At 40.6% G+C, this 27,388-nt stretch overlaps 1 protein-coding gene across 4 annotated transcripts in view; it reads right to left on the minus strand.

Moving 5' to 3' along the window:
- Positions 1-27,388, minus strand: part of entpd5a (ectonucleoside triphosphate diphosphohydrolase 5a) — a 48,905-nt gene that overhangs the window by 12,571 nt on the left and 8,946 nt on the right. Inside the window, exons 3-9 of one of the 4 annotated variants that reach the window (XM_059961902.1) lie at positions 26,440-26,516; positions 24,457-24,600; positions 20,539-20,614; positions 15,460-15,495; positions 12,829-12,891; positions 7,786-7,874; positions 4,351-4,430 (exon numbers count right to left, since the gene is read on the minus strand). In XM_059961902.1, coding sequence (XP_059817885.1) covers positions 4,351-4,430; positions 7,786-7,874; positions 12,829-12,891; positions 15,460-15,495; positions 20,539-20,614; positions 24,457-24,600; positions 26,440-26,516 — 565 coding nt within the window. Of the gene's footprint in view, positions 1-4,350; positions 4,431-7,785; positions 7,875-12,828; positions 12,892-15,459; positions 15,496-20,538; positions 20,615-24,456; positions 24,601-26,439; positions 26,520-27,388 lie in introns of all 4 variants that reach the window. The other 3 variants (XM_059961895.1, XM_059961914.1, XM_059961906.1) reach the window with 3 other exon arrangements.

Genomic DNA, 27,388 nt, shown 5'->3' on the forward strand with positions numbered 1-27,388 from the left:
TGATGTACATCAAAAAAACCCAGGAAAGGAACAGAGAATGAGAGGAGGAGTGATTGTTATTTATAAAATCTCAGGAAAGGCTGCTGTCATCAACTACAAATCGAAGCTCAAACTCTTCATCAAGTTTCAAGACCTTGACCTCTGAAACTGGATCCTCGACTTCCTCACCAGCAGATCTCAATCAGTGAGGTCAAGTAACAATGTCTTCTCCTCACTGACCTCAACACAGGAGCATCTCAAAGCTGCATGCTTAGCCCCTGTTCTACTCCTTATATGGAAATGATATCCGTAAAACTAAAGAATTAATTGTTTTCAGGAAGAGGAAGATGTAAAGGCAGATGTATGTCAGTCTATGGCAGTGTATCAGGAGTTGAAAGAGTCAGCAACATTAAATTCCTGGATATTAACATACTGAATGACCTGTCCTGGACCCAGCACATGATGCAATTGTAAAGGAGGTGTTGCAGTGTCGTTTTCTTAGAAGATTAAAGATGTTCTGCATGTCACTGAACACGTTAACAAACTGTATTGTTGTACAGTTTGGGCCAGCTTGTGGTGTAGATGCATCATCACAGGACTTCAAAGGTGTATGGTCCTGCGTTTGTACAACCTGGGCAGTAGCAGTATCTACACAGAAGAAAGGCCTGGCAATCTTCTTCTATACCTTGCCCATACGAAAACCCTATGGGCAACTACATTACGTGATGATGACTCAATGGCGCTCAACAACAACTGTTGTAAGTAACCCGACTGGTTGCATTATGATCTGGTACAGCAATTCAAATGTGTTGGAACACAGGCTGCAGAAGACAGTCGTGGACTCAGCCCAATACATCAAACACACAACCTTCTCAACCATCAGTGGTATCTGTATCAGGCTGTGGTTCAAGAAGGAAACATTTTTATCAAATATCCCCACCATCCAGGCCATATCTTTACCATTGAGAAGAAGGTATAGAAAGCTTAAGTTCCATATCACTAGGTTCAAGAACAACTTCCTTTCAATCATTTAGTTCTTAAAACCAAGCTGTACCATATAACAATCACAGCACGGAAACAGGCCATCTCGGCCCTCCTAGTCTGTGCCGAACTCTTAATCTCACCTAGTCCCACCTACCTGCACTCAGCCCATAACCCTCCACTCCTTTCCTGTCCATATACCTATCCAATTTTACCTTCAATGACACAACTGAACTGGCCTCTACTACTTCTACAGGAAGCTCATTCCACACAGCTATCACTCTCTGAGTAAAGAAATACCCCCTTGTGTTTCCCTTAAACTTCTGCCCCCTAACTCTCAAATCATGTCCTCTCGTTTGAATCTCCCCTACTCCTCAATGGAAACAGCCTATTCACGTCAACTCTATCTATCCCTCTCAAAATTTTAAATACTTCGATCAAATCCCCCCTCAACCTTCTAACACTCCAATGAATAGAGACCTAACTTGTTCAACCTTTCTCTGTAACTTAAGTGCTGAAATCCAGGTAACATCCTAGTAAATCGTCTCTGCACTCTCTCTAATTTATTGATATCTTTCCTATAATTCGGTGACCAGAACTGTATACAATATTCCAAATTTGGCCTTACCAATGCCTTGTACAATTTTAACATTACATCCCAACTTCTGTACTCAATGCTTTGATTTATAAAGGCCAGCGTTCCAAAAGCCTTCTTCACCACCCTATCTACATGAAACTCCACCTTCAGGGAACTATGCACTGTTATTCCTAGATCTCTCTGTTCCTCTGCATTCCTCAATGCCCTACCATTTACCCTGTATGTTCTATTTGGATTATTCCTGCCAAAATGTAGAACCTCACACTTCTCAGCATTAAACTCCATCTGCCAACGTTCAGCCCATTCTTCTAACCGGCATAAATCTCCCTGCAAGCTTTGAAAACCCCCCTCATTATCCACAACACCTCCTACCTTAGTATCATCGGCATACTTACTAATCCAATTTACCACCCCATCATCCAGATCATTTATGTATATTACAAACAACATTGGGCCCAAAACAGATCCCTGAGGCACCCCGCTAGTCACCGGCCTCCATCCCGATAAACAATTATCCACCACTACTCTCTGGCATCTCCCATCTAGCCACTGTTGAATCCATTTTATTACTCCAGCATTAATACCTAACGACTGAACCTTCTTAACTATCCTTCCATGTGGAACTTTGTACAATCTAATCAGTACCTCGGTATGGTGAACTATGACCACTTTGCACTACAATGTACTTTGTTTTATATGCTCTTTCTTGTACAATTTTGTTCCATTTAAGTTTATGCTTTCCCTGTGTGTGCTGCTTATGTAACAGTATGTGATGTTGTTTCCAAATACCTGTAAATAATATACTTGTGCATGTGACAATAAACTCAACAACTTAAAAAAAAAACATTTTTGCTTCTTGCCAATGAGTCCATTTTACATCCAATTTGTCATTCCCCCTTGGATCAGTCTGCCACCTTTGCAAACACCTATGTACAGTGGTGTTAGAAAGTTTGTGCACCGGAGAATTTTTTCTATTTCTGCATAAATATGATCTAAAATGTGATCAGATCATCATGCATCTTAAAACTAGATAAAGAACGCAATTAAACAACTAACACAAAAAACATTATACTTGTTCATTTACTTATTGAGAAAAAATGATCCAATATTACATCTATTTCTTGGAAAAAGTAGGTGCACTTCTGGGGTAATGCCTTCTACAAAAGCTATTTGGAGTCAGGTATTCTAATCAATGAGATGAGATTGGCGGTCTGGATTGCAGGTGTTCTGCCCTATAAAAAAAGATATGCAAAGTCAGGTTCCTGACAGAGCCTGCTTTTCTCAAGAAAGATCTGTTCATGTGCACCATGCATATGACTGTCAGAGGACCTTAGAAGAATTGTAGAGATGCACGAAGCTGGAAAAGGCTACAAAAGCATTTCTAAAGACCTGAGTGTTCATCATTCCACCGTGAAAAATTATCTACAAATGAAGGAAACTCAGTACTGTTGCTACTCTCCCTAGGAGTGGGCATCCTGCAAAGATCACAGCAAAAGCACAACGTGTCGTGCTGAAGGAGGTGAAAAGGAACCCAAGGGTAACAGCAAAAGACCTGCAGAAATCTCTAGAACTTGCTGAAGTCTCTGTTCATGTGTCCACTATAAGAAAAACACTGAACAAGAATGGTGTTCACGGAAGGACACCACAAAGGAAACCACTGCTCTCCAAAAAAAAACATTGTTGCTTGTCTCAAGTTTGCAAAATACCACCTGGATATTCTACAGTGCTTCTGGGACAATGTTCTGTGGATAGATGAGACAGAAGTTGAACTTTTTGGCAGAAATGCACATTGCTATATTTGGAGGAAAAAAGACCAACACCGAAACCTCATCCCAACTGTGTACTATGGTGGAAGGAGCATTATGGTTTGATGCTGCTTTGCTGCCTCAGGGTCTGAACAGCTTGCAATTGTTGAGGGAACAAGGAATTCAAAATTGTATCAGGACATTTTACAGAAGAATGTCAGGGTAGCAGTCCGTCACCTGAAGCTTAATGAAAGTTGGATAATGCAACAAGACAATGATCTTAAAGACAAGAGTAAATCAACAACAGAATGGTTTAAAAAGAGAGCATTTGTGTTTGGAATGGCCGAGTCAAAGTCTTGACCATAATCCTATAGCAATGCTGTGGAAAGATCTGAGGCAAGCAGTTCATTTAAGGAAGTCCACTAACATCCCAGAGTGGAAGCAGCTGTGCAAGTGGAAATGGCCAAAAATTCCTTGTAGCCGATATGCAGGACTGAACAACAGTTATCAGAAATGTTGGGTTGAAGTTATTGCCGTACAAGGGGATCACATCAGTTTCTGAAAGCAAAAGTTCACATAGTTTTTCCAACAAATGCATGTAATATTGGAAAATCTTTCTCAATAAATAAGTAAGCAAGTACAGTGTTTTTTGTGTTATTTATTTACTTGGATTCTCTTCATCTAGTTTTAGGACTAGCGTAAAGATCTGATCATATTTTAAGTCATACTTATGCATAAAGAGAGGAAATTCTACAGGATTCACAAACTTCCAGCATCATTGTTTATTAAAAGTTAATATTGTCACAAACTCGTAACCATGATGATATCTTTCACCTTCAACGCAGTTAAAAATAAACACTGAATCAGATTCAAACACATTATCATGGACTTTCAACTTTTAATTCTGTATTAGCAGAAAAACATTGGTCTTACCTTGAACTTGAACAACTATCGACTTTCTTGAACAAATATACAACACTTAACACTAAGCAATTATCAATGGAAACTAGTGTACAGGTATTGAAAGACTATTGTTAGGAATCAGACCTGTGGCTGTACAGTTTGTAGGAAGTGTTGAACATTTCAAATGAATTGATATATTCTTCAGGGGCAGCACGAAGTGTACTCTGAAAGAATAAAAAAGAAAAAAAATAGCTTGTAAACAGAAGATGCAATGTGATGTTGAAGTTACATATTAGAAGTTGATCAGGCTTACTCTGGAGCACTATGTACAGTTTTGGTAATCTTCCCACAAGAAAGACATCAATAAGTTTGAAAGAGTATAGAGGACATTTACAAGGATGTTGCCAGGACTTGAAGACATGAGTTAGAGGAAAAAATTGAATAGGTTGGGATTTTATCCCCTCCAGTGTAGGAGAATGAGGGGAGATTTGACAGAGGTATACCAAATTAATGAGTGGTATAGATGGGATAAACACAAGCAGGTTATTTCCACTGCGATTGGATGTGACTAGAACTAGAGGTCATAGATTCAGAGTGAAAGGTGACATGGTTAAGGGAACATGTGGAGGAATTTCTTCACCCAGAGGGTGGTGAGTGTGTGGAAGTGGTGGATGCAGGTTTGATTTCAACATTTAAGAGAAATTTGGATAGGCGCATGGATGGAAGGGATATGCAGGGTTATGGTCTGGGTTCAGATAAATGGGACCAGGCAGATTAAGAGCTCGGCATGGAATAGATTATCTGAAAGGCCTGTTTCTGTGCTGTAGTGTTCTATGGCTATTTAACCTTCCTTCTTAATACTCTCGGGCCTGTACTTTGGAATGTGTATTATTTCCACAAACTGATCACTTATCATTAATATATTTTTCTGAACTGAACTGATGTCCAACAGCATAGACTACTAAAGACAATATAATACAGGACAGGAAGAGGCCCACCATGTCTGAGCTGTACAAGACTAGGTTTGAATCAAAAAATACACACACACACACACACACACACACACACACACACACACACACACACACACACACACACACACACACACAGTGCTGGAGGAATTCAGCAGGCGTGGCAGCATCTATGGAAATGAAAACAGTCAATGTTTTGGGCTGAGACCCTTGAGTCACAGATACAGGATGGTACAGTGACAAGACCAAGATAAGGAATGAAAACAAAAATTAGGATTTGACATTGAGCAAATGTGGTAAAGATGGAATTACTTGACATCCAAAGAAGTTATTGTGATTTGAACTGATGGGAGAGTTATTTTTACAGGGAAATGAAATAAAGCCTTCTGCTAGGTTAACAGAAAGTTATTCAGTTGTTAGCACTGTCCTCTAAAACTGTGGAAGTTGTGTGTATAAGGCCCTGTTCAGAAACTTGGGCATGAAATCTAGATGACATTTAGTTCAGTAATGAGGTAAAGCTGATGAAAAGTTTATTTCACAATCTGTCACCTCTAAGGGCATGCAACATCATGGCCAGTCTCTCATTTAACAATGGTATATGCTTAAAATTTTACTTGTCTCTAATTGTACAAAACTACAGATACAAATCACAGAATAAGATAGCAGACTGGGTTGAATGACCAAACAGAATGTGGGTGTTAGTGGACACAAAGATTGACTGGATGAGTAATGCTCCAACTTGTATCCTCCAATTGTTGGAGGCGGGGGGGATGTCTGAGCTGAAATGGAAATTGGGAACATTCTATCAATTGCACTTTTTCTGGACTATGATCACTGCAATCTACAGCTTATAATTTCTCTTTGAGAGTTGTGCTTTTGAACCATCTGTACAACCTGACGTTTTTGTGGTATCCCGAAGGCTTCAGCGACTTGAAGGTACGGCCGCAGTGGCCATTGCTGGAGTGAACTTGAGGCTAGATCAAAGAGGTAGGGACTGGGCCGATGAGTGAGAAATGAACCGATTTAAATGCCGCGCCGGATTAAAAATATCAAGGCATCAAGGCCAAGGATGAACCAATATTCAACTCATTACTCTGTAAAGTTCATTTGCCTCTACACTGAACTGACTCTGCAACTATCAGCACTCGCCTCAGTGCTGAACTGGCTCAATGGCTGTGGATTCATTTTCAGGGACTCTGCAGTTCATGTTGTGTGTGGTATTTGTTCACTTTTTTATTGTTTGCACGATTTGTTCTTTTTTCCCCTCGCACATTGAGTGTTTGATGATCTTTGTTGTTTTGGTTTCTTTAATGGGCTCTATTGAGTTTCTTTGTTCTGTGGCTGCCTGCAAGAAGACAAATCTCAAGGTTGTGTATAGTATATATACTTTGATAACAATGAACTTTGTATTTATGCTATGTGAAAGTGGAAGGAATTTTTGGCTACTTAAGACCAAAGTCATACCTGGTATCAGTGCAGGATCAGAATAAGATAGGAGAGCCCGACTGGGACACAGAATGCAGATATGTAAATCTGCACTAGTCAACAGACACAATATATAGTTTTACTACTATGTGGATTTGTGAGGGCAATGATAAAGATTGATCAGTAAAACAAAGAGAACTGTAAGCTCTGTAGCAAGATGCTGTCTACTTTGGATATTAATGAAGAAGGAAGTGATAAAGAGATTACGTATATCTGAGTAAATTTAGAGCTCAGACTCATGACATTTAATTAATTAGGAAAGGTACAGAAAATAATTAAAGTTAATGGCATGTTGCCGTTATATACAGAGGACCAGAATATAAAGGAATAGAAATGATCTAACATAGATTAAGTAGTAGTTAGGTGATAACATGAGCAATAAACCTTAAGGAAGGATATTTTGAACTTGGAGTGTGTAGCATAGATTTACCAGACCTATACAAGGGTATTCAAAAGTTACATCTGGAAAATCTTATGACTAACAGGTCAAGCAAAAAGAAAATGAACAGGCAGTATCATATAGAGAATCCAGTTCCAATTATTTGAAAATCCAGGACCAAAGGAAATTCTAAAAATTAGGGCCAGGCCTTTCAGGATTAAAATTGGGTAACACTTTTAGAGGGTGGTAGAAGTCCATAACTCTCTTTTATAAATGGCTAAGCCTCAGGTGCCTTTTAATCTCAGATTTACAATGATCTTTGGTTAACCAGACAATGTGGAAGATAAGACAAGGCCTGGTAAATGGAGTTAAGCCACAAGTCAAACATGATTTAAGAACTAGGACTAGTGGCTCTAAGGGATAAATGGTTCTCTTGTATTTCTGTTGAAATACTTCTGTCACCTGCCCACAAGGATGTAGGAGGGAGGGGTTATATTGATCTTATAGTAGGTTTAAGGGTTGGCACAACATCACGGACAGAAGAGTCTGTACTGTGCTTTAATGTTCTATGAATGCTGGTGGCATACATTTCAGCAACTAAAAATAATCACCATCATACCAGATATATTTGCCACTCAGGTTGGACGATGGGAGAATGAAGTAATTAAAACAGGACTATATTAGATGGTAGATTCAATGAGTGTAGTTTCTGATTGAGATTTACGTCCTGGATATTTTTCATACCTCAGTCTGAGGAAGGAATGTGATCTGTGTGGAAGCACCTCCCAAGTCCAGGATTCCAACACTGTTTTCATTCGCACTGTATAAGTGGCCTATAAAGAACATGCAAAGAGAGTCACATTTCCATACTAAAATGCTGATAGAAATAAAAACACAAAATGCTGGCAGAACTCAGCAGGCCAGACAACTTTTATGGGAGGAGGTAGTGACGACATTGACTCCTGATGAAGGGTTTCTGCCCGAAACGTCATCACTACCTCCTCCCATAGATGCTGTCTGGCCTGCTGAGTTCTGCCAGCATTTTCTGTTTTTATTTATTTCCAGCTTCTGCAGATTCACTCGTGTTGACGCTGATAGAAATCTTCCTTTTCTAACATACTTTGGAAATAGAGGCCATTTGGCTCACTGGGCCATTTGGACTAAAGCAAATTACGAGTTCCCTATATAGGTCTAGATTTTTTAGGCAAATGGCCTACTCCTGCACGTATTTTCTATGTTTCTATAACAGGTTTCATAAGGTTGCTGAGAGACTAACTCAGCTAATTGATAAATCACTCTTGTTGTATACTCATTTCCTGGTTTCGCTCTTGGAAAATTCTTCTTTCTTCGCTGTCAAACCAATAATTAAGAGTCCCTTAATTATTACAAGTGGAGAGGAAAGTGGGAATACTTAAGAATGGGGTCTTGGCATGATTGGAAGCTGCATTTTCCAAAAGAAACTTTAGCAATGCACACAAAATGCTGGTGGAACTCAGCAAGTCAGACAGTATCCGTGGAAAGGAATGAGCAGTTAATGTTTTAGGCCGAGACCCTTTCTGCATCTGCAGAAACCCATGTTTATGAAACTTCAGTAATCTGTTCTTAACTTTGTATTTTTCCTAGAACAAATAAAATTAAAATACTGCACAAGTTATAAATCTGAAATAAAAACAAATATATAATTTAAAGCAGTTACAGAAAAGGATAGTAATAAAAGTCTTAAATTTTGATAAGATCAATTTCATTATCAAAAGGGGATTGGGAGCATTTATAACCATATAACCATATAACAATCACAGCACGGAAACAGGGCATCTTGGCCTTCCTAGTCCATGCCGAACCCTTAATCTCACCTCGTCCCACCTACCCGCACTCAGCCCATAACCCTCCACTCCTTTCCTGTCCATATACCTATCCAATTTTACCTTAAATGACACAACTGAACTAGCCTCTACTACTTCTACAGGAAGCTCATTCCACACAGCTATCAGTCTTTGAGTAAAGAAATACCCCCTCGTGTTTCCCTTAAACTTCTGCCCCCTAACTCTCAAATCATGTCCTCTAGTTTGAATCTCCCCTACTCTCAATGGAAACAGCCTGTTCACGTCAACTCTATCTATCCCTCTCAAAATTTTAAATACCTCGATCAAATCCCCCCTCAACCTTCTACGCTCCAATGAATAGAGACCTAACTTGTTCAACCTTTCTCTGTAACTTAATTGCTGAAACCCAGGTAACATCCTAGTAAAAAATTTACTTGCAAGTACAGAGCCCATAAAAAGTACTCACCTCCCTTGGAAGTTTTCATGTTTTATTGTTCTACAACTTTGAATCACAGTGGAATTAATTTGCCTTTTTTAAAACACTGATCAAAAGAAAAAGGCTCTTTCATGTTAAAGTGAAAATAGATCTCTACGAAGTGATCTAAATTAATTATAAATATAAAACACAAAATAATTGATTGCATAAGTATCCACCCTGCTTTTAATAAGAAATACTAAATCATCACTGGTGTAGACAATTTGTTATAGAAGTCATTTAATTAGTTAAATGAAGACCTGTGTGCAGTCAAGGTGTTTCAATTGATTGTAGTAAAAACACTACAGTCTAGAAGGTCCAACTGCTGTTAAGTAAGTATCCTGCCAAAAGCTACACCATAAAGACAAAAGAACACTCCAAGCAACTCCATGAAAAGGAGTTGAAAACCACAGGTCAGGAGATGGACACAAGAACATTTCCAAGTCACTGAATATCGGAGTATAGTTAAATCAATGATCAATAAATGGAAAGAATATGGCACAACTGTAAATCTGCCTAGAGCAGACTACTTTCAAAAACTGAATGACCATGCAAGACTATGAGTGACTAGAAGGGGGTGAATACCTATACAATCAATTATTTTGTGTTTTATATTTGCAAGCAATTTAGATCACTCTGTAGATCACCCTGGCACGAAAGAGACTTTTTCTGTTGATCGGTGTCAAAAAAGCCAAATTCAATCCACTGTGATTCAGTGTTGTAAAACAACAGAACATGAAAACTTCCGGGGGTGGGGGTGGGGGTGAGGGTGGGGGTGAGTACTTTTTATAGGCACTGTAAGTACATTTGCATTGAGGGAGGCATTCAAAAAAGAAATGGTAAAAGTTTAAGGCCAATGTGTTCCTGCCGGGTAAATCTCAGAGGTAACAAGTACACGGAACCCTGAACATTAAAGGTTGCATAATTGGGGAGTCTGGGGGCTTGCTGGTGGGAGGTAGTGGTCTGATGCTTTTGCTGGAGCAAGTGGGATGAGGAGGAGAAGGTCAATGCTTTTGCTGTTGCTTGTGCATGGGAGAGAGGAAGCTGGATCTTGGGGTTCTATCATTCTTTGGGTTTTTCTCCCTTTGTTTTGTGGAAGTCTGTGAAGAGCAAGGATTCAGCTAGTATACTGTGTACATTATCTGATATTAAATAGAACCATTGAACATAGAGCACAGAACAAACAGTCAAACACAGTACAAGTCCTTTGGCCCACAATTTTCTGATGAACTTCAACTGACTCCTAGATCAATCTAACCTTTCCCTCCCACATAGCCTCCCTTTTAAAAAAATAATCATGTTCCTATCTAAGAATCTCTTAAGTGTCCCTAATGTATCTGCCTCTACCCCTTGCGTGCTTTCCATGCACTGATGACTGTAAAAACCTTACCTCTGATATTTCTCCCCCCCCCCCCCATTAAAGGGAAAAAGAGAAGCCTACAACAGGTATAGGAACAACTGACAGAGGAGGCCTGTTAAGAGCATAAGAAGAATACGGAGGTGCTTAAAAAGGAAAATTAGAAAGGTTAAGAGGGGTTGGAAGAAATCTCAGGCAGACAAGATTCTACTGAATGCGAAAGCGTTCCATAAATTGACCTATAAAAAATTAGAGATATAGCTAGGAGAGACCACAGTAAACTTTGCCCTATATCAGCGATAGATAAAACCAGAGGATAAAAATTTAGGGTAAAGGGGAAGAGATCTCTAGACCACAAGACAAAAGAGTAGAATTAGGTCAAACAGACCATTTAATCTAGTCCACCATTCAATCATGGCCGACTTATTATCACAAACACAAAATACTCTGCAGGTGCTGGGGTCAAAGCAACACGCACAACACGCTGGAGGAACTCAGCAGGTTGGGCAGCATCTTTAGAAATGAACAGTCAATGTTTCGGGCCGATTTATTATCACTCTCAGCATACACACAAGATGCTGGAGGAACTCAACAATTTACGTTTCCGGCTGAAACCCTTCATGAAGGATCTTGGCCTGAAATGTCGACTATTTACCTCTGCCCCTCCCCCCCCCAAAGATGTTGTTTGGCCTGCAGAGTTCCTCCAGCATTTTGTGTATGTTGCTTGGATTTCCAACATCTGCAGATTTTCATGTCTATTATCACACTCAAACTCATTCTCCTGCCTTCTCTCCATAATCTTTGATGCCCTGACTAAACAAGAACCTATCAATTTCCACTTTAAATATACCTAGTGACTAGGCTTCCACAGTCATCTGTGGCAATGAATTCCACAGATTCACCACTCTCTGGCTCAAGAAATTCCTCTTCATCTGTTCTAAAGAGACGTCCTTCTGTTCTGAGGCTGTGCACTCTGTTCCTAGACTCCCCTACAAAAGGAAACATCCTCTCCATGTCCACTCTATCTAGGCCTTTCAATATTTGATAGGTTTCAATGAGAGCCCCCCCGCCCACCCACCCATTCTTCTCAACGCTAATGAATACAGGTTTAGAACCATCAAACACTCCTCATACATTAAACTTTTCAATCCCAGGATCATTATTGGAAACCTCCTCTGGACTCTCTCCAATGCCAGTGCATCCCTTCTTGGATAAGGGACCCAAAATTGTTCACAATACTCCAAGTGTGATCTAATTAAATGCCTTACAAATCTTCACCATAATATCCTTGCTTTTATATTCTAGTCCTCTTGAAATGAATGCTAATATTGCATTTGCCTTCCTTACCCTTGACTCAACCTGCAACTTAACTTTTATGGAGTCCTACGCAAGGACTCCCAAGTTTCTTTGCACTTCACCCCATTTAGAAAATAGTCTACATTTTTTTTCTTTCTACCGAAGTACAAGACCATGCATTCCCCTACACTATATTCCATCTGAAGTTTCTTTGCCCTTTCTCCCAATCTGTCTGGGTCCTTCAGCAGACTCCACGTTTCCTCAGCACTACCTTCCCCCATCTTTGTATCATCCGCAGACTTTGCTACAAGGCTGTCAGTTCTGTCATCCAAATCATTGACATATAATGTTGTGTTCCCAATACTATTAATCACTGGCAGCCAACCAGAAAAGACCCCATTTATTTTCACTCTTTGCCTCCTGCCATAGAATGAAATACCATAGGCCTTTATTTTATTTAGCAGCCTCATATGCAGCAGAAGTTTGTAGTTCAAATGATCCGGCATGAGCAAGATGTATTGTGCTGTACTATTCTATGACTATGACTTTGTCAAAGACCTTCTGACAATTCAAGAAAGCAATATTCCCTTCCACTCAACTTTGGCCACCTCTTCTTTCATGTTTCTGTATTTCCCTTTGTAATACTAATACATCAAATTTTAGCCTTTCCCTTTCAAATTGCAGTGTGAATTCTATCATGTTATGATACCGCTTCCCAAGGGTTCTCTTATCAAATCTGGTTCATTATGCAACACCCATCCAGAATTGCCTTCTTCCTAGCGGTCTCAACCACGTTACTCTTAAAAAGCTATATTGCATTCTGTTTTGTTACATACCCCGTAACTGGGTTAACAGACCAGCAGAAATGGACTGATACGTTGGAGTCTGGTGGACTGTAACTAAAGGTGTTTATTAGTAAACTAAACAACACAGTATCAAAAATGCCAATATACATATAAAACAGGTATATATAAAATATAGGACAGGACACCTCTACAACCCATACCCCCAATCTCATCTTATTGATTAAGACACCTGACTCAAAACAGCTTTTGTAGAAGGCATTACCCCGAAGATTCACCTACTTTTTCCAACAAATACATGTAATATTGGACTATTTTTTCTCAATGAATAAATAAGTATAATGTTTTTGTGTTACTTACTTAACTGGGTTCTCTTTAACTAGTTTTAGGACTTAAAAGATCTGATCACATTTTAGGTCATATTTATGCAGAAATGGAGAAAATTCTACAGGGTCACAAACTTCCTAGCACCACTGTATAGAATGTACATTCAAATCTAACATCTTCAGTCCTGTATTCATCACCCTTTTCAATTTTGTCCCCATGTTGGAAGTTAAGTTCTTATCCTTTCTAAACTACACACCGTATCTACTTGTATACTATCTGCCCCATCCTCAACCCTATGATTCTGGTTCCCATGCCCTCACCAAATCTGCTTAAACCCTCCCCAACAGCACTAGCAAACCCACCCACAAGGATATTGGTCTCCTTTGAGTTCGGGTGTAACCTGTCTTTTTTTTTGTACTGGTCATACCATACTTTCCGCAGCAGAGATCCCAGTAATCCAGCCATGTGAAAACCTGCTCCCTGCACCATTTCCTCAGCCATACACTCATCTGCCAAGTCATGCTATTCTTACCCTCACTGGTGAATGGTACAGGTAGCAATGCAGAGAATACCACAGTGGAGGTCCTGCTTTTCAGCTTTCTACCCAACTCTATATATTCCTTCTCCAGGATCTCATCCTACTTATGTCGTGTATGTATCATGACATCCAGATGCTTTAGAATGCTGCGGGCCTGATCTGAGACATCCCTGACCTTGGCACCTGGGAGGCAAAATACCACCCAGGTGACTATTTCACATCTGCAGAATCTGTCTACTCCTCTGACATGGAATCCCCCATCACTACTGCACTCCTTTTCTCCCACCTTCCAGTCTGAACTGCAGAACCTGACTCAGTGCCAGAAACCTGGTGGCTGCAGCTTTTCCCTAGTAGGTCATTCCACCATCTCCCCCCAGCAGCATCCAAACTGGTACTCTCGTTACTCAGAGGAACGGCCACAGGGGTACTCTGCACTGGCTTTCTATTTCCTTTCCCTCTCCTGACAGTCACCCAGCTACCTGCCTTAGGAATGACTGCCTCCCTGTAGCTCCTATCTATCACCTCCTCATTCTCCCTATGAGCCAAAGAGCTGTGTGGCATCATTCAGACCACAGAGTCCGTCTGCCATTCAATTATGCCTGCTTTGTTTTCCTTCTCAACCCATTTCTGCCTTCTCCCTGTAATTTTGATGCCCTCACTAATGTTGTACTGATCAACCTCCACTTTAAATATGCAACATGACTAGGCAACCACAGCTGTTTGTGGCAATGAATACCACAGCTCTATCACCCTCAGGCTAAATCCAGAAATTACTTCATATTTGTAAACATGACAAATTTAATGTAAAATTAAGTATACATAAACTATACATAACTTGCACAGGCACAAAAATAAACATCAAAATAAACAATGACATCTTGCAAATTGAGAGGGAGGAAAAGAAATATAGCCCAGTATAGTCAGAGGTAATGATAGGGATTTTCAAGTCAGTTCAATAATCTGATAGCAGTGGGGGGGGGAAGCTGTTGTCCTCTCTGCGATTCACTATTCTGCCATGATTACGGAGTTCTAATGCACTGGGTCACATGCTAGAATATGTATGACAAATGGGGAAAGGACAAAATGAATTCATATCTTCTGAAGATTCAGAATAAGATTTAATATCATTGACATATGTAGTGAAAATACTTTTGTGGCAACACTACATTGCAATACATATTGCTAAAAGAAAAACTATGAATTGCAATAAGAAATACATATATATTACTTGCACACATATATACATATATAGACACATATATACACACTGTATATACATATCTTTTTTAATAAGAGGTGCAAAAAAAAGCAAAAAGGAGAAAAAAAAAGTGAAGTGAGTATACATTGGTTCATTGTCCATTCAGAAATCTAATGGCAGAGGGAAAGGCGCTGTTCCTAAAATGCTGAGTGTGCATCTGCAGGTGCTTGTACCTCCTCCTTGAAGGTAGCAATGAGAAGACAGCGTGTCCTGCTGTGCTTTATGCTGATGTACAGAATATTGATGTAGAAAATCAATTATTTAACAAGGACTGTGTGATCCTCAAAGCTTGGAGACTGATAAAACTTCTGTCGGAAATCAATTGCAGGCATTTGCATTTTTTACTTTTACTAAATCGTGAAAGATTAATATTTCATAGATTTATGGCAATAAACAGCCATGAACAGTGATTCTAAACATTACAGAATAAAGAAGCTGAAACACTTCTAGAAAGAAATTCCAAGCCAGAATTATTCCCTATAGTTAAAACAACGATTGCAACAGGAAAATAAAGATATATTTTAAAAAAATGCAAGCATACCAGTCAAGAAGTTTATTGTGATCCAAGCTAAAATTCCTGTAAAAATAAACCAAATGGAACAATCAGCACATTCAAAATTCACATTAAAGTGGCTTTCAAAAACCAGGCAAACTTTAAAATGTAAAGCAGTTCTCCACCCCTGACAGTTCAGTCTTTTCTTTCGATTCATGTCCAGGACACACTGGATTACTATAGTCTTTTCTTCCCCCTCACACGGCAATAACTTTATGAGCCATGAGACAGCCGTTAACTTATTTAAGCACCTGTAAATATTTAATATAATTGTAGAGTGCACTTAGCTCATTCTTGATCTTATGAAGAATTCCTTTTCTATAATGTCCCATTGAACCCTCGGCCAGACTTCCCTCCAGGTTAGGTACACCCATAATTTCCATAAGTATGATTAACAAGAATGTTAGGGGTGGGGGAAGTGGGTAAGAGAGGAGTTATCCATTTCATTCAAAATATTATATGCTAAATATCAACTCTTGACCTCTCAGTCTACCTCGTCATGGCCCTTGTATTGTGTCTATCTGCACTGCACTTTACAACTGCAACACTTTATTCTGCATTGTTTTTCCTTCCCTTTTGTACTATCTCAATGTACTGATGTACGGTTTGATATGTCTGGAGGCAAGCAAACAAAACACCGTATCTCAGTATGTGTGACAACAATAAATCAATTCCAGTCATCTAGAATACAAATATGAAGGATGGTGTCCATTCAGAAATTTGATGACAGAGGGATTATTCAAGTAGTTAATTCTCAAAAAATTGTTCACTTTTTGATAGAGAGAAAAAGACTTACACAGCAAGAGTGGGGAATTAGAACAATGGACCTGTTCCTTCAAAGGATCTGTGTTACATGATACCAAAAAGCTCTGATAGAGTAATTCAATCCAAAGTTTGAAGCCAGTATTTAGTGGAATCCATTCCAAGTTCATTTTCATAAACAAAGTAATGAAAACAATCATTGAGGAACTGAAGGACAGTGTTTGGCGATGCCAGTACACAAAGTTCTATTAAAACCTGAAACATGAAGTTATCAAGACAAGGGTATGAATTTGGCTCAATCACTCAACTCAAAAAAAAAGTATGAAACCACCCAAATAGCTAGCCTTCCTTTGTCCAAGTGAACATTATTTTAACAGTGATTTAGAATCAGAATCAGGTTTATTATCACTGGCATTTGTCGTGAAATTTGTTAACTTAGCAGTAGCAGCTCAATGCAATACATAATACAGAAGAAAAAAGAAAAAAAAAATAAATAAGTAAATCAATTGCAGTATATGTATATTGAATAGATTGTGCAAAAACAGAAATTATATATATTTAAAAAGTGAGGTAGTGTTCACAGGTTCAACGTCCATTTAGGATTTATAGAAGTTAATGTGTTTGCTGTTCATTACTATGAGCCTCTGCAAGAATAACCTGTGAAATGATAATCACCTTAACTACACATATTTTGTATTTCAGTTATGACATTCCAAATTATTTAGTCTCAAAGGTTCTATTCACATGAGAACAGCGAACAAGACCCAGGTCATGGTCCATTCCTTAATGAGAGTAAAATTCCATGCTACCAGTTTATCATCACAACAGCACCATGCCAATATGCACCCAAGAAGAAACATGGAGCACAAGGATCAACAGCAAGCTAAAGATGATCATACTCAAATTAATTTATCACACATATATTGAAACATACAGTGAAATTTATCATCTGTGTTAACAGTGAACTCAGCCCCGTGATGTGATGGGGGCAGCCCACAAGTGTTGTTACACATTCCGGTGTCCGCAATCTTTGGCCCAACAACACGGAAGGGGAGAAGCAACAAAATAACAGCTGAAATAAGCCCTGCTCCTTCCTACCACCGACCTGCTCAAGCACATACAGAGACCTTGAACTCAAAGAAAGCAGCAGGAATGTGAGATCCTGTGGATTAACACGGCAAGAGGGAGAAAACTCTCATGGAAAAGTTTGACCAAACTCAAAGCATGGACAGGAAACACCATCCCATCCCTTGTGATTAATTTCAAAATACGCAGAACAGCCTTGCCTTGAGATGAAGAGAAATTACTAAATCATTGTTAAAGAGAAAGTTTTAAGGCAGGAGAAGTTAAAGGAGGTAGTTTCAGAATTTGAAGCCCAGGTGGCTGAACTCATGAAATAAAGACTAGTACAAAAAGTAAGATATACACAAAAGACACCAATTAAAATATATTTTAATAGTTATTTATTAATTTTATAGGATGTGGCTATCAGAGGCAAGGTCAATATTATTGGTAATGGAAAGGCAGTATGTTCACCATATTCCCATAAAGTTAATAAAATATCTTCTAATCAGGAAGATATGCCTTTCCCTGCAATTCTTAACTTGTCTACTAACCTTCTGTATGATGTCTTCAACCAGCTAACTGGCAATAGTACTTTTCCTGTTGATCAGTTTCAAAAATGCCAAATTAAGTCCACTGTGATTTGATGTTGTAAAAGAATAAAACATGAAAACCTCTGGGGGGGGGGGGGCGTGGTGAATACATTTTATAGGCATTGTAACACACCAACTTGTGAACAATCTGGTTCCGTTCGTGGTGGTTGTGCAATCAGTGACCAGAGAATAGAACTTATATGGAGGATCGAAGCGCTGATTCTGTGAGCCCACTAGGGAAGTCGGAGGGCTGATGTTGTGAGTCTGGGAGTCCACTGGTAGTCAGAGGCCCAGGGTTGAAAGATTGTGTGTGTGGGAGGAACGGGGTTTGGTTTGCTGTCTGGATTTGTTGTTGCTGTTGCTTGCATTGTTATGCTGAACATTGTGAGCATGCTATGTTGGTGCTAGAATGTGTGGCCACACTTGTGGGCTACTCACAGCACATCCCTAGGTTGTATTGGTTATTAACACAGGTGATGCATTTCATTGTACGTGGTAATAAAATTAATCCAAACTGGACTGATCTGAAATAATCTGCTCTAAGGTACTTCCAAAGGGAGGGAATTTCAACCTATCCAAGCTTGGAGTTCAGAATCAGAATCCTTTATTATCGCCAAGTACGAGGACACATACAGGGAACTTGATGCCGGTTTCCCTGAGCTCTCACTGTACAGAATTAAAAGCAAACAAAACAATAGTGCAAATAATCATAAATTATATACAATGAGGTCCACCTCATTGAATGTACAGGTGGACTTGATTTATAATAGACTAAAATTCAAGTGTTCATAAGACTGGTGGCATACGGAAAGAAACTGTTCTTGTACCTATTTGTCCTGGCCTACAGTGATCTAAAGCGTCTACCAGAAGGAAGGAGGTGGAACAGGTGATGTCCAGGGTGTGATGGGTCTACAATAATGCTGCTTGCTCGCTTCCTGACTCTAGATGCATATAAGTCCTGGATCGAGGGCAGCTTCACACCAATAATCCTTTCCGCACCACTGACGGTTCTTTGGAGTCTATTCTTGTCTTGTTTGGTAGCTGATCCAAACCAGACAGTGATGGATGAACAGAGAACAGACTGGATTATTCCTGAATAGAATTGAATCAGCAGCTCCTGAGGCAGATTGTACTTCCTGAGTTGACGTAGGAAATACAACCTCTGCTGAGCCTTTTTGATAAGAGGATCTTTTAGAAAAAGATCCTCTCAAAATTGTTAGTAGAGGAATCAGGAGAGCTGGGAGTAGACCCCAGTGTGGAACTAGAGGTGTCTTTGAATGTTTATTTTTCATTCATTGCTCATTATTTATCTTTCCATTGCTTCTTCTCACACATCCTTACTTGAAGCTAAAGAATGGGGTAGGGTTTTTGTTTCAAATTGCTGGAATCTTCCCATCACCAAAGACAAATGAGTGACTGGAGAAAGACAGGTCAGATGCACAAAAGCAAAGCAGTCCATGAATGAAATGTCACCAATTAGTTCTTCTCAAGAAAAATATTATACAATTAACCAACCAGTTCCAGAGCTTGATGTTAACATTACTACATGAAAGGATGTGTCCAGCACTGTGAGTGACAAGAGCCACATGAGTATTTGTAATAGGGAAATAACAAATCTTACATTGTATCAGAAGGCACTGGCACAGTAGCTAATAACACTTTAGAACACCAGCAATCAGGGTTCAACTTCGGCCATGTCTGTAAGGAGTCAGCATGTTTCCCTTCAGCCTTCCTGCTGAAGGGTTTTGGCCCAAAACGTCAACTGTACTCTTTTCCATAGATGCTGCCTGGCCTGCTCAGATCCTCCAGCATTTTGTGTGTGTTCCCTATAACTGTGGTGGGTTTCCTCCAGGTGCTCTGGTTTCCTGCCATATTCCAAAGCCGTACAGTTTAGTAAGGGCAAGTTGTGGGCATGCTCTGTTGGTGCCAGAAGCATGTTGACACTGGCTTCAGGCAGTGCTAGTCACTGATGCAAACAAGGCATTTTACTTCATGTTTCAATGTACATGCGGGAAACAGAGCTACTTTAAAAAAAATCTTATAAACTAAAGTGCTCCAGGAACCAGATGAAAAACAAAATGGATGCAGGAAAAATGAGGATGGAGAGCTAAAAGGCCACCCACGCAGCTGTGGCAACACAACATCAAGGAAACAATTAGGTCAGAAGACCTCAGCCTGCAATTTGCAAACAAAGCACAAAGTTTACATCTCAAATCAGGTCCATGATGGTAGGAGAGGTCAGGAGAAGAATGTTTTCTTGTGGCTCGCCCAAATGCTAGATCTTAAAATAAGCTTAAGTATAAGGAACTAATGATCCCCTTGATACAATTCCACTAACGATGCATTAGAACTCAATTTAAGCAAGATCAGAAAACAAATTTTAACCAACAAGTCATTTAAAAGGTGTGGTTTCATGCCCATTACAGATGTAAAACCTAACATATCACAAGTAATTTAAACAATGCAAATAATTTAAGCAACAGTGAGATTTAGAGATTATCGTTATGCAACATTGTTATTGCACCCTTCACTAAACTTGTACATGAATCACAAAGAACTCTTTCAGTTTCAGTTGATACTTCATCATTAATCGCTATTACAGATACACATCCGCTGCATTGTAACAGAATACATGAATTTTGGTACTGACCTTCATATGTACCGTTCATTATACTAACACAGTCATCTGGAACAAGGAAAGGGGATTCCTTAAAAAGTTCCTGGATCTAGACAGAGAAAACAATCTTAGGATTTTATACAACTCTTCTTCATACCCTGCAAAATGTTCCCTCATGGCTGGGCATCAAAAACCAGAGACATAGGTTGAAGGTGAGAGGAAGGGGTTTTGAGGGAAACATTTTGCACAGAGAGTGGACGGTTTCTAGAACACTCACCACAAGAGGTAGTGGAGTCAGATACAACTAGTACAATTGAGAAGAACTTTACCTACTTTTAAACAGGCAAGGCATAAAAGAATACATTCTCAAAGCAAAAAAAAATTGGATTAGTGTGGATGGGTGAAGAGGTTGGCACGGATATGGTGGGCCAAAAGGCACATACATTCTGAAACCTCCTGGTTATGGGTCTTCAACCTAGTTCTGTTTCTGTCTTTCAGGCAGCGAGTTCAACGCTACCACCATTCTCTGGGTAGAAACGTTTTACCTTATCTTCCCTTTAATTCTTCTACCAGTTACATTCAATCTATCTCTCTCCTCAGTTGCCTCTGAAACAACCCTAGTTTATGCAATATTTCATCATAGATTTTATAATCCCAGCAACACCTATCAACACAGCATACATTCAAATCCTCAATTGCTATCTTTAAGGATATCTATTCATACATTCCAAAGTCTTCCTGTTCTTCCACGCTACACAGTATCATGAAATACTGGGGTGTGGCAGGATGGGTTCGTGGATATAAGTGTTGTCTAGCTTTACTGCTTGGGGAAAGTAACTTTTTGAGTCTGGTAGTTCTGACGTGGATGCTATACAGCCTCCTCCCTGATGGGAGTGAGACAAATAGACAATTAGCAGGCAGGGAGGGTGGGAAAGATCCTTCTTGATGTTACTGGCCCTTTTCTGTATCAACGTCCTTGATGGCCTTGGTGCCTGTGACGCATCGGGCAATTTTGACGAGCAGTTGTTGAGCCTTCCTGTCTGCTGCAGTGAAGTTTCTGTACCATGCAGTCATGCAACTTGATAGGATGCTCTCCACTGTGCATCTGTAAAATGACAGGAGTATGGATGTACGTCGTCCAGCTCTCATCAGAAAGTAGATGCACTGGTGAGCTTTCCTGACTGTGTGTGATATGTTCTGGGACCATGAGCGGTTCTGTGAGATGTGCACTCCCGGCAGTTTCAAACTGCTCTGTCACCAATGTAAAGAGGGTGTGACTGCTGAGAGTTCTTCTGAATTTGATAAACACCTCCTTTGTCTTGTTTACATGGAAGAACAGGTTATTTGCCTGGCACCAGACCAAGAACTCTCCTACCACCCCTCTGAAGGCAGACTTATTGTTGTTGGTGATGAACCCCACCACTGTCGTGTCATCAGTGAACGTGACAATGTGATTATTTGGGTGTTAGGCCATGCAATCGTGTGTGAGCAGAGTGTATAGTAACAGGCTCAGCATACAGCCCTGGTTGGCGGGGGGGGAACTCCTGTGTTAAGGATAATGGGGAAGGAGGAGTGGTTGTGCATCCTGACTATCTGAGCCCTGTTGGTTAGGAAGTCCGACACCCAGCTAAACTGAGCCTCGATCACTGGCATTGTGAGGTAATGGCTCTACTTGTGATTTATGCCTTGTAGATTGTGGAAAGACTTGTGCTGTCAATAGAAGATTCACTCACCACAGGATACCTAGCCTCTGATTTGCTCTTATCACTATGGCATGCAAATGGTTAACGGTGGCAGGTCAGCTGTGGGACTCAATGCCAGTAACGCCTTTGCTTGGCAATAGATACCCTTGCTGGACGTGGTGACTAGATTCCCTTATTGGAGATGGTTGTTTTCTGCCAAAAGTGCTTCTTGCCACAGTTGTCCATGTCCAATTTATAGAATCTAGAACTCATGGCAGTGCTGCACAGGACAGGCCCTTCTCCCCAGAAAGACATCATCAGCTCATCTGCAAACTAATCCCACCTGCTTGCACCAGGTTCTTGTCCCTCTATTCCCTGCCTGTTCATGTGTCTACATAAATCTCTTAATTGTTGCTTTTGCCACTTCCCTTGGCTGCACCTGTACAACACGCCCCAAAAATTTCCTTGAAAATTTCCCCTCCTTCACACCTATGGCCTCTAGGATTTGACATTTCCATCCTAGGAAAAATATTTTTACCATTTACACTATCCACACCTCTCAAAATTTTATATACTTTTATAAAGCTCCCCCTCAGCCCCTGGTGCTGCATAGAAAACAATCCAAGTTTGTCCAATCTCTCCTCATGGTGAATCACTCTAAACCAAGCAATGTCCTGGAGAGCCTCTTCAGCACCCAGTTCAAAGTTCCCACATCCTTATCTTGAACGCAGCAACCAGAATTGCACACAATATTGCAAATATAGCCTAACCGAAGTCTTACACTGCTCATCATGTCTAGCCAGCTTTTATACTCAATGCCTGAATGAAGACAAGTATGCCATATGATTTCTTTACCACCCACTTCAGTTGTCACTTTCGGGGAGGGACGGACTTGCATCCAAGATCACTCCGTACCTCACTGTACACTGTTGTCACTCCGTACCTCACTGTACACAGCTGTCACTTCGTACCTCACAGTACACAGTCGTCACTCCGTACCTCATTGTACACGGCCGTCGCTCCGTACCTCACTGTACACAGTCATCACTCCGGACCTCACTGTATACCGTTGTCACTCCAGACCTCACTGTACACAGCTGTCACTCCGTACCTCACAGTACACAGTCGTCACTCCGTACCTCACTGTACACAGTGATCACTCCGTACCTCACTGTACACAGTCGTCACTCCGTACCTCACTGTACACAGTCGTCACTCCGTACCTCACTGTACACAGTCGTCACTCCGTACCTCACTGTACACAGTCATCACTCCGTACGTCACTGCTCCAAAGAGTTGTGTCATTTTTCTCCTGTATTTGATGTCCCAAAATGCACCACTTCACCTTTGTCCAGATCATCCATTTGCTAATCCTCAGACTAAATTTTTATCTGATCCAATTGAGCTGTATCCTTTCACAAATTGCCTCTCTATCCACAAATCTACAAATAATTGTCTCATTTGCAAATGTACTAATCAGAATACCTACACTTTTGCCCAGTTCATTAGTACAAACAGTAGATGTCTCAACACTGACCCTTACAGAACATCACTGATGACAGAACTCCAATCGGTAACACCTCTCCACCACCACCCCTTGCTATCCATCAACTCTTGCCATTTTCTGCCCAATTAAGACCACCCATATCTTCCTGTAGTCTTCCTTTCACTGTCAATCTTGAATCATTTGCAAAGCCTTTTATCCTACAAACATCAGAATGGGGAAGAAATGTGATCCAAGTGACTTTCACCGTGGAATGATTGTTGCTGCCAGGCAGGGTGGTTTGAGGATCACAAAACTGATCTCCTGGGGTTTTCACACACAACAGTCTCTAAAGTTCACAGAGAGTGGTACGAGAAACAATGCACACCCAGTGAGTGGCAGTTCTGTGGGCAATAATGCCTTTTTAATGAGAGATGTCAGAACAGAATGGCCAGGTTGGTTCAAGCTGACAGGAAGGCGACAGTAACTCAAATAACCTTCACAGGCAGATAGGGTCGTACAGAAAACTTCTGGCACGTTGGCCTTCATAAATGAGAGTATTGAGTACACGTCGAAACTTGAAATGGACCATGGGAGGAAGACCACAAACAGACACTTAGTGACCACTTTATTAGATACAGCAGCTACCTAATAAAGATGCTGAGTGTACTGTGTGTATACCAAACAGAGTGACACTACGTAGCAGATTCCACGCCCCATCCCCACCTTCCATACAATCACAAGTACATACTGTGTCAGTTCTGCAGTCTCACTCAAAGATCATACCTCCAATAGCAGAGCTTGTGCTTTCTGCTTGGGAAGCAGTCGTAGTCCTGCCGTTGCTTTCAGTACCACTGGGGTGGTATACCAGTACGCTGAAGGTATTGCCTGCTTCGCTATGTCCAGCAGTCCACGCACGGTCTCTGCACCCTAAAACACATCAGACTGCTTTATGCACGTTCCTTGTCTGTTCCGCACAGGCTGGAGTTGGTATCCAAGGCGGAGAGACTGATTCAAACTGTAGCAGAACAAACAAAGCCCTGTTGCAGCATACTGCTGCCAATAAAGATGCCACTGTTCATGCCTATATAATGCCTTTTGTATTCCAAAGTTGTTTGTGATTTGTTCACATGTACTCATCTACAAGATGACGAAAAAAAATAGAGCTGTTACTGGTGCTCATTGTTATTTATTTATTTCAGGATACAGCAGCCCGACGAGACACCCCACTCTGCAACCCACCTGTTTAACACTAACTCTGCCGAACAATTTACAGTGACCAATTAGGTCTTTGGACTGTGGGAGGAAACCGGAGCACTGCAGAAAACCCACACGGTTCATGGGCAGAATGGACAAGCTTGTTATGTTCAACCCACACGTATGGCCACTGCAGCAACAGGTCAGATCCTGCACAATTCTGCCCATGGATCAACTGAGACTAAAAGATTCCCTTCCTCTTCCTACCCACCTGAAATCTACCTCCCTTCATGTAACAAATAAGATGAAGTAAAAGGGAACAGGATCAAACTTGTTCTTGAACACTGAAGTCACTTAGAACTCTGCTTCTCGTGCAGCAATTAAAATACACAGCATTATCATTTAACCATAATTATTAGTGCAGGTGCATAAAACTCTACCTTTCACACTCATTAAACAATTCAAATTTTCCAATTAGGTGTTCTTAAGTATCATATTTGAAATGTATCTGCATTATTGTTAGCTTAATTACAGGGTTTCATGAACATCCAGCTTAGAGCTGTAAAACAGTACAGCACTGAAATAGGCCTTTCAGCCCATCAAACTATTATTCTTCCTAGTCCCATTGACCACAGCCCTCCATATCCCTCCTGTCCTTGTACTTATCCCAGTTTCTCTTAAGTGTTGAAACTGAACATGCATCCATCACTAAAATCCATGAACACTATTCACATTTTTTCCTCTATTATTATGTATTGCAGTGTGCCACAAAGACAGCAAACTTCACAACATGTGTCAGTGATATTAAACAACATTCTGATTCTGCTGGCAGCTCGTTCCACACTCTCACCACCCTCTGAATGAAGTTTCTCCCCCTCATGTTCCACTTAAACTTTTCACCTTTCACCCTTAACCCATGACCTCTAGTTCCAGTCTCATCCAGCCTCTGTGAAAAAAGCCTGCTTGCATTTACCCTATCTATACCCCTCATAATTTTTGTAAACTTCTATCACATCTCCCCTCTTTCTTCAGTACTCCAGGGAATAAAGTCCTCACCTATTCAACCTTTTCCTATAATTCAGGTCCTCAAGTCCCAGTAGCATCCTTGTAATTTTCTCTGCACCCTTCCAATCTTATCAATACTTGTACATTGAACAACCATTTGGGAGACAGGTGGGATGGATGGGGATGGATTTACTGACTGCTAGGGGCTGCAGACATCTTCTGTGGGGGAAAAGGGACTCTCTGTATGTTTTCTCCCCCTCACCACCTCACTGAGCTGGGTCAAACCAAGCAGACCTGGGAGCACCGAGCAGTCACTCACTGAGTCAGTGAGGTTCTTCCCATGCCTGTTTGCTCTTCCGCCATGGCTTCTTCTGTTATTGTCACCCACACAAGTGATTTTGTCCATTTTTGACCTCCAAACATTTTGGGTTTAGAACATTTCTCAGGAACTAAGTCCTGCTAAAACCTGCTGACTGCCTGTAACCTGTAAATACACACATACATGCATAGCTATAACTTCCAAAACAACTAACTAATTGAATTTCCCAAGAAGAATGTAGCACACACCTGCTCAGGGTCATCTGCATAAGCTGACAGACCAGGCTTTACTGATTCAAATATTTCACTGGACAATTGAGGGGGTTCTGCTAAAAAAGAAAAATGCATGTATTATCATTTTTACAATACAGTGAATGTTGTAAAAAAAAGTCCTGATTTGGATATCCAACAAGATGAAATGCTTTTTATGTAAATTACAGCACTCAGACAGTTTCACATGTGACAAATTAATCCTGAAACAGGGAAACCTACACAGATGAAACTAATTTCACAACTTTTTTGTAGGTTTAGTCATTACCCTACAAAATACAATTTGATAGCAGTCATAGAAACATTACAGCACAGAAACAGGCACTTTGGCCAACCGCACCCATGCGGACTAATTTGCTCATCTGAACTAATCTAATTTCTCTGCATTAGATCCATTTCCATCTATGGCCTGGTCATTCAAATACTTGTCAAGTTGCCTCTTGAATGCTGTTACTAATCTGACTTCTATCACCTCCTCTGGAAGCTCATTCCCTTTACCAGTGACCTCTTAATGTGAAACCTCTCAGATCCCTCTTAGGCCTCTTCCTTATCACCTTACATATGTGCCCTCTAGTTTTAGACACCCGGACCTTGGGAAACATACTCTGACTACCTAACCCCTTCACCCTTCACCATCCCCTTTTCCCTCTCTCACCTTATCTCATTGCCTACCCATTGCTTCCCTCTGGTGCTCCTTCACCCTTTTCCTTCTTCCATGGCCTTCTGTCCTCTTCTATCAGACTCCCACTTCTCCAGCCCAATATCTCCTTCATCCATCAACTTTCCAGCTCTTCACTTCATCTCTCCCCCTTTCAGGTTTCAGGCTTTTTCTTTCCCCCCAGGGTCCTGGCCGAAATGTTTGACCATTTACTCTTTTCCATAGCTGCTGCCTGGCCTGCTGAGCTCCTCCAGCATTTTGTGTGCGTTG

The sequence above is a fragment of the Hypanus sabinus genome, chromosome 2 (assembly GCF_030144855.1).
Source record: "Hypanus sabinus isolate sHypSab1 chromosome 2, sHypSab1.hap1, whole genome shotgun sequence".
Taxonomy (NCBI): Eukaryota; Metazoa; Chordata; class Chondrichthyes; order Myliobatiformes; family Dasyatidae; genus Hypanus; species Hypanus sabinus.